The sequence below is a fragment of the Capsicum annuum genome, chromosome 5 (assembly GCF_002878395.1).
Source record: "Capsicum annuum cultivar UCD-10X-F1 chromosome 5, UCD10Xv1.1, whole genome shotgun sequence".
In the NCBI taxonomy this organism is placed as follows: Eukaryota; Viridiplantae; Streptophyta; class Magnoliopsida; order Solanales; family Solanaceae; genus Capsicum; species Capsicum annuum.
Window position 1 is genome coordinate 203,304,554 of NC_061115.1, and position 8,877 is coordinate 203,313,430.

An 8,877-nucleotide genomic window follows, 5' to 3' on the forward strand; every position below is an offset into this window, starting at 1 on the left:
CCAACGAAAAAAATCTTTTATTCAAATACTAGTTATCATCGACTAAAATTCAAATTTAACGTATAACAATTGCATCTCAATCTTCACATTACATAACGACACAGATAACTTTGAATTTTAAAAAAAGAATTTCGATCAAACCATTTTTTCCGAGAAATGATAAAATTCTTATACGATCTCAGATTTTTAAATTCTGGGACTGTTACGCAATTTTGTTACAAGTTTTTCAGTAATTTTCGCAATTTTATTTTATGAAAATCACAAATAGAATCAAATTTGTTTATCGATACCTGTAATTGCACTGTCGTATTTTCAATCTTTTCTTCAAAATTTAGACGATCAGCAAAAAAAATACCATGAAGGGAAATGTTTTTAAATTTGAATCTGTATTTTGAATTTGATTTGAGTTGTTGATTATAGAAAACGCTTTTTAAATTTCAATTAGTAGCTGTAATTTAACAGTTGTGGTAAAAAAAAGAGTTTTATAAGGTAAAGGAATCTGTAAAATTAAATGTGTCCTAAATTAACACAAACGGATTAGCATTAAATTAGGAAGAGAATCTCTGATTGTATATGTATATAAATAGCAACAGGTTACTGAAATACAAAATACATATTGCTAATTTTTATAATTTTAAAACTGTTACTAAAGAAGTTACATACTTGCTATTTCTCAAATTTTCCCTCATCTTAATACTAGTGAATTGCCAATTCAACAATTGGATTTTTGTGCATTAAGTACCTGTACACAAAAGAACAATGACCACAAGTCAGTTAGTCCTATCAAGAAGAAGCTAAAGGAGTGGAAAAGATTGATCCCTCTAGGAATGAAAAGAATTTCACTCCAAGCTATCAATAATTTACTAATCACTTGGAGACACTACTAAACAATCTACTCTTTACAGTTTAACAACAATTGTTACACGAATACTACGATTCTAACCACCAGAACTTATCGTCTAGTGACAGCAGTGAAAATCTGTCGCGGAGATATGCGTGGAATGTCAATCTGAAATAATGAAGGGTGGACTACTTGAGATGCTGTCATGGCTATCATCACATACAGCCAATGCTCTCTCTAAATTAGAAACAATATCAGTCATGGTAGGTCTATGTTTTCCTTCCAAGTGCACACAATGCATTGCAGTATACGCAACCAATTCTACTCCCTCTGCTTCCCTCAACTCTGGCGACCCAACTCTGGGATCCAAAATCTTGTTCAATTCTCCAGCCATAATTGCTGGTACCGCAAATTCCACAAGAGTCATTGGCATATCCCCCTTTTCACTAGTCTTGAATAGGGCTCTTTTTCCTGTCAAAAGTTCTAACAATACTACCCCAAGTCCATAGACATCACTCTTTGCTGTCAAGACATTTAGGCCATAGTACTCTGGATCGATATACCCAACTGTGCCCGCTGCCCTCATTGGCTGACTGAAGCTGGCATCAGTCTCCGGCCACAATAACGACAATCCAAAATCTGACACTCTTGCGATCCAATTTGCATCGATCAAGATGTTGGATGACTTAATGTCCCGGTGAATTATAGGTGGAACTGCATAATTGTGAAGGTATTCGATGCCACGAGCAGCATCTAATGCAATCTTGATCCTCATTTTCCAAGAATTCACTACACTACTACTCTTCTCCACGTTGTTCTTATCATGTAAATGATCATAAAGCGCCCCATTCTTCATGAACTCATAAACCAAGAGTCTTTCATCCATTTCTTCACAATAACCAACTAATCCAACCAAGTGTTTGTGATGTAGTCGGGACAAGAAAGCCAATTCTGATTCAAAGGCCCTCTCTTTCTCTAGGAATTTCTTCATCTTCGGACTTGTTTCACCACGCTTAATTGCAACCTCACGCCCATCAGCTAATTTTCCCTTGTAAACAATCCCAAAGCTCCCAGCACCAATCTTGTTCTTCAAAGAGAAATTATCCGTAGCTGCAACAAGCTCCAAAAACAGGAACTGCTCAGCCCTATCACCATGTATAGATGAAGTTCCACTCCTTTGACGCCTCATTAGCCTCGACCCTTGACGCCTAAGAGTCGATGATCTTGAAACTTGACCACTATTATAACATTGTTGAGCAGCATTATTACTAGTACTAATAGTAGGTTGAACGGAATTATGAATTTTCTTCTTCCCAAAACAAACACCAGTCCATATACAATAAACAATTGTACAAAACCCCGCAACAGCCCCAACTGATCCAACAATAACAAAAGCTAACAATCCCTTCCTCATTCCTTTAGATGGTGCCGACGGCACCATCATAAACGCCGGTGGTAATGCTGGTGGCGGTGGTGATTCTACTCGATCCAAAAAATCACAAGGCCTACAAACATTACCATTGCCAGAACACAACGTCTCCGATTGAGGATATATTCCACAAACACATGTATCCCGAACACATGGACCTGGAAGAATCATTGGTAAAGGAAGCTCAGTACCTGAAGGATACAAATTGCTAGTCCAACCAGGTCCCCAACAAACAACAGAAAAATTATCACTAGTTAATCCACAAGTAAAATCTAAACCAGCAACGATCGCTTCAAACGAAAACCCTTTTGTTACATTACTCGAAAATGTACCATTCCCACCTGAACAAACAACTGTATAATTCGTTTTACGAATACCACAAGTATGTTTTTCACCTAGAGCTAATCCATAATACTCGTAAGCAAAACTTGATGGAATATCTAATTGACCATTTCCATTATCTCCTCTGCAAATTACGAAACCCGAAGTATTCATCGCACAAGCGTGTTTCCCTCCAACAAATATATTCACCACTGTAATATTCTCGAAACCATACTGAATAGCTTCAGCAATTTCGCTATTATTTCCCCAGCATATAACCCTGCTAAAACTCTTCAATATCCCGCATGAAAATCCTAACCCGGATGAAATAGACATGAACTGAGCCAACGGAGGGGGTTGTTCTGTGTGATCTCTCCAACATCTAATGGTTTGTGTACCATTTATTAAAGCGCAAATTTGAGTATCGCCCATTGTAACACTCGTTAACAAGGTAGAGTAACTTATAAAGAGCCTTTTGACTTCAAATTTTGAGTTCCAATAGAGAAGTGAAATTCCACCGGCTTCGATACCGGCGAAGCCATTAAGTCCACCGGCGATGGAGGTGAACGATACCTCCGGCGATATTTGGGTGGCTGCTGGTTGATTTTCCGACCAGCAGTAGATTTTTTGGATTGGTTGAGATGCTATAATGCCGCAGATAGTGGTGGTGTTGGTGGTAGCGCCGCCGTAGACGACGGAGAGAGTAGTGGCAGAACTACCGAGGGCGTTAGAAAATGGAAGGAAAATAGATGTCAACAGTGAAATAACGGCGGGGAAGATAACGACGCCGGAGAAGGGTGACGTCATCAGAATTTTTTTCTCATTTGTGAGATATAAAGTGTGAACAGTAGCTTATTAGAAAATTTTAAATTTAGAGGATTTGAAAATATAAAGAAGAAATTGTTGGAAAGATTTTAGAGATTCAGTATTGCAGTGGATATATTAGGAAACTTATTTATATCTATTAGTCATCCCTTTGACTTTTACCTGTCTATTATTTCAAAATAAATTTTTATTTTTAGGAGATATTAAGAAAAAATAATTATCTTTTATAGTTTACTTTTAATTTAATATATATTTATTTTTAAAATTATTTTTCAATAACTAAATTTCAACTAATATGAATGTTTAGTAAAAAACACATCTCAATTATAATTTCCTAAGGGAAGTCCAGAGTTCAAAAGTAAATACGTAGAAACAAATGAGTAAATGTTAACTTGTAAAATCAAGACGGAATTTTGATATTTGTTATCATCTACTATTGTTTATTACCTCTTTCATTCGTTTTTATTTGTTATTTGTTACTCAATTACTAATATATCTATTTTATTATACTATTTTTATTAATTAGTATTTAGAATAATGTCTTAAAAAAAATTTGAAGAATAAGCAATTAATGTTAAGAATAAAATAAAAAAAAAAAATTTTGTATTTCAAAAGTGATTAGTATAAATATTAAAATATTCAATTAGAAAAATAGTGATAAGTAAAAGCAATCGGAAGGAGTATGTTTAACTGATCACGCCTGATTGTTGATTTTACGATTTCTTAGATATATTGTCCACATTGCGTTACTATTGGTTGTCATACTTTTATTCACCATCGTTTTTCTCATTGTTACTACTTTCTGTTGCTTTACTTGAGGTCAAAAAAAATTTTAAAACAGTTTCTTTACCTTCAAAAGGTAGTGATAAGATCTGTGAACATTTTATTTTTTTTAAAATTCATTTTATGAGAATTTACTGAGTATATTTTTGTTGTTATCATAATAAAATCAAAACAGAATTAATTTAATAATTATTTTATCTATAAAATTAATTATTTTGGAAGTTATATATTATAAAGTTCTTTTATTCAAATAAAATGGGAAGGGGGTACACAAATTAATTTGATTGAATGTATAGGGACGCTCAGCCATTATGTTTGAATGATTCTATTTTGCAGTGTCCATATACTGAACAGGACGAGTCATAAATGCAATTTGGTCATATGTCTCTGTTTTTGCTTTTTAGGTAAAATAAATAAATAAATTATGAGATTATTTTATTTCATTTTTGATAATCTTATTGTCATATAAATATAATTAAATGTTGTCAAATATAGAAATAAAATCACTAAATTTATCACTAAAATAATAAAGCTGAGATGATTGTACTGGTGTAATGTGGAATGATATGAATTATTGTGATTTAATATCTCGTTACTGAGTAACTAAAGTTCAATATCTAAAATGTGAAAAAAAATTATTGAGTATTTTAGTTATTTAATTATTTCAGTGTAATAAAAAAATAATTTTCTATTTACTATTACGGATAAAACTCAATAATGGACCACATATGAAAATCAACCCCTTTTTACCTTATATATACTGGAGGGTGGCAAATGTGTACCAAATGTCAAGTAGATAATGATATATTAAACTGGCAAAAATAATTATAATTTAATTACAAAATATGATTAGTTTAACTAAAAAAGATTCTCAAATGACACCTCATATGAGTCATGACTGATTTTATCTACATAATTTAATTGTTACTTTTGTTAACGATTTTAATTAATTAATCATTTTAGTTATATTAATAAAAGTTAAGGTGTTAAAATAATCTTGCTTAGCTGCTCCAAACAGCTCACTTCCAAATATTCGTAGCTAAGCTTATTAAAAAATACCAAAATTTTAAAATTCCTAAATGCAATATGTTGATATTATGTCAATTTCGAGTCGATTTCAAAAATGGTCGCTCAACTTCACGAAATTACCTAGTAAAGTCTTTTTTAAAATTATTTTAATAAAATTATTCAAATTTATGCACTTATCTTACAAAGTAATAATACATCATTTTCAAAAAGAATAACAGGTTAAATTATTTTAGAAGAAAAAAAATTACTTTAAGATTTTCATATTTTCCTTAATAAAAACTTTTCATAATCACACATATATCGTGGCATGTATCTGAAGTTTCAAAAGTATATCATATCTAAAATCATAAATTCTAAAAAATTTCATTTCTATTTTAAGCGCCTACTCAAATCAGCAAAAAAAATATTTATCACAAAAGTTTACTTATATCAAACTATATAAATATTTTTTACACTATAGCCCTTAAAATTCCTTGTCTGAAAATTAATTCATAAAAAGGAATGAAAAAGACAAGAGTCCAACATCAAAAAGGCACATTTTATTTGTTATTCGAAAAATATGATTGTTTTTTTTATGACACATTGACCCATTCTTTTTGTTTCTTTTCTTTTCATTTTTTTTAATCAAGAAGCCACAATTGACCGAAAGGATAAGATCTGTGAATGTTTGACATATTTTTAGTAGTATTTATAATAAAGTGTGAATTAAAATAGGAAGTACTTAAAAGAAGATATTGTGGATCAAAGAGGAAATATATACCACATAATGCAATATGGTTGTTATATAGGGCCACCGGCCACATTATAAATTCCATCATATTCATGTCACACAGTTCATCAATTCCATAAAAAGCAAAATCATTGAATAAATAACTATGAATAATAGTAATAATAACATATCCGGTATCTGAATCTCACAAAGTGGGGTCTGGAGAGAATAGAATTTACACAATCTATACCAAATTATTAATTTGGTAATTATTTTGTTATTTTTATCTCATGTAATGCATGAATTCTATACTTCATAAACAAGAGTTAAAAAAAAGAAAAAAATAACCTACTCCATCATGTTTTCTTTTCAAATAAAAGTTTAGTATTTTTCATACCATATTATATGGTCCATATATATCATATTCATAATAAAAGCTAAAGTTTTTTTCCATACCATATTATATATACGGTCCATATATATATCATATGCATATCACAACGTTCATCAATTCCATAAAAAGCAAAAAAACATTGGATAAATAAGTATGAATAATGGTAACAACATCATATCCACTGTCGGAATCCCACAAAGTGAGGTCTGATGGGGATAGAATGTACGCAATTTATACCACTTTATTAAAATATGTTTTTAATAAAGTATATTTGAGCAGTAAAACATAGATTATCATGATCATCACATAATTCTAATTGTATGCATGCATGCTTAATTAATTAGATCTGTCCCAGCAGAGCAAAGCAATCTTGAATAACACTTTGCTGAATCCACACTTTTTCTGCCATTTTGACCTTCTACTCAAGTGTGTGTGTCCTATTACCAATCAATGAAATAAGATGGAAAATCATGGAATTGAAGATCAAAATTCAATTCTAGTAGAGATGCTAAGTGATTTCGACTTAGTTCACTTTCTGGGACCGTGGAAAATAGCACATATCAAGTGAAATAATTGAGAAATGTGCGAATTGGCCCGAACACCATTATTGTGAAAAGAGAAAATAAGACAGTTTGACCTTGAATAATTCATGCCCTCCTCTATTACTCGGTGCGGATTAGGTATGGTAACTTTACTAGATGATAAATAGTTATTAAGTAATAACTATTTATTTTTAAGTAAAGTATTTCGTGGATATTATTGATTGGTTTAATTTTCATTTTATCCTCTTGACTTAAGATGTTTTATTAATTTATATTCTAAATTAGATATTATCGTAATTAAATTATCTAATATTTTAGGATCTTCGTTAGTATTATATAATCTTTTGTATTCTAGGTATAAACTATATAGTTTAGTTTCAATATCTTTTAATGATTTATTCTTTTCGTAAGATGTATTCATTAATTTGTATAGTTTATTATTTTATCCTATTGAAATTTTAGCAATTTCTGTGTAGTATTTTATTCTTACTTTGCTATATTCAATGCGTAGGTTTATGTTCTTTATCTGATTAACTAGGATTTGTTGTTCATGTATAGGTAATTTTCCATCTGTATTAAATAATTTTTCGTATGTATTAAATAAATCATTATCTGTATCTTCTTTTTCTAAGGTTAATTTCATTTTAAGTAATTTTTCTTTTAATTGTCTTTTTTCTATTTCAAGTTGATTTCTGTAATTAACTTCTTCATATATCCAATTTTGCCTTTCTCTAATTTTTTTTATATATTCTAACATTTATTTATTCTGGATAATATCCATCTGAATCTAAGTAATATTGATGTTCATAATATATGTGTAAGTTTTCTATACTGTTTAATAATTCTTCCTCTTCATAATCTTTTAATTTTTCCCATATTATTTTCTTTATGTCTATAATTTCTATATCTCTAAGTATATATAAAATAAGTATTTTAATATCATCTGTCATTTAAGCTTGATAATATTTTTCAGTTGTTTGTTTTAGTCTTAGTAGTTCTTGCATATTTTCATTAAGAAATTCTATATATTTTATATCTTTAGTTTCCATGTATTTGTCTAAATTTACTTTCATCTGTTTTTCTATTAACTGTATGTTTCTCATATCTTTTTCCAAAAATTCTAGATATATGTAATTTATTCTAGTCATATAATATTTACCAAATGTTTTTTCTAATATAATTTTTCTTATATCTACTACTTTTATATCCTTAAGTGCATACAAAATAAGTATTTTAAATTTATCTACCATTACATCAGATAAATAATTATTCATTTTCATAAAATTGTTATTTTCAAAATATTCCCTTCAATCATGTACATAACAAAATATGGTCATCTTAGATTTCTATATACTAGATTATTCTTAAATAACATGTTCTTCGATCACTATTAGCATGGTAATCTGGATATTTTTCCCTTAAACAGCGCCTCTACTCTGGTTACTCCCCACCACGGCTTCTTGCCTCATTGGGTTCACCTTTAGGATGACATAGTTCTTAGGAACTTTTCTCCGTCTCCACTTTGCTAATAAACTTCTTAAGATATTATTCTTCGAATAATTCTACTATAAAGCAACTAACATGAATTTATTTTATCATACCATGATTGTTGGGAATTATGAATTTAGCTACTCATAATCATAAATAAATATACCTATTCGGGTAGGTTTGATATTTCTAAGGTTTGTTCCTCCATAGCTTTTTCCATTGAAATAAATCTGTTTTTTAATAACTAAGCAAAATATTTGTTGTGGACAGGAGAGAGTTTTTTGCTTCAACACATGAAGGCTTGTTTTGCAATGCCTTCGGTTCATCTTATTTATAGACTGAATGAATCTTTACAAGAGTATTCACATTTTTTTTTTAAAATTAGTCTACTTTACAAAAAGTCTCCTAATAAGACAAAAATTATTAATGTCTAAAATAATAGTCAAAAAGCCTAAAACCTAAAAGTTTAGCCTATACAAAAATTTTCAATATTTTACGTAAAGTAAATTGTGAAAG

The 8,877-nt window shown here is 29.9% G+C and overlaps 1 protein-coding gene across 1 annotated transcript; it reads right to left on the reverse strand.

Moving 5' to 3' along the window:
- Window positions 1-598: 598 nt before the first annotated feature.
- LOC107871112 (putative serine/threonine-protein kinase-like protein CCR3) lies at window positions 599-3,513 on the reverse strand. Its single transcript, XM_016717913.2, has one exon. The coding sequence runs from the start codon at window positions 3,396-3,398 to the stop codon at window positions 1,005-1,007; it is 2,394 nt and encodes a 797-aa protein (XP_016573399.1). The 5' UTR covers window positions 3,399-3,513; the 3' UTR covers window positions 599-1,004.
- Window positions 3,514-8,877: the final 5,364 nt, after the last annotated feature.

Bases quoted from the DNA above. Each gene is read 5' to 3' on its own strand.
- LOC107871112 (XM_016717913.2), bottom strand. From the start codon at position 3,398: ATGACGTCACCCTTCTCCGGCGTCGTTATCTTCCCCGCCGTTATTTCA.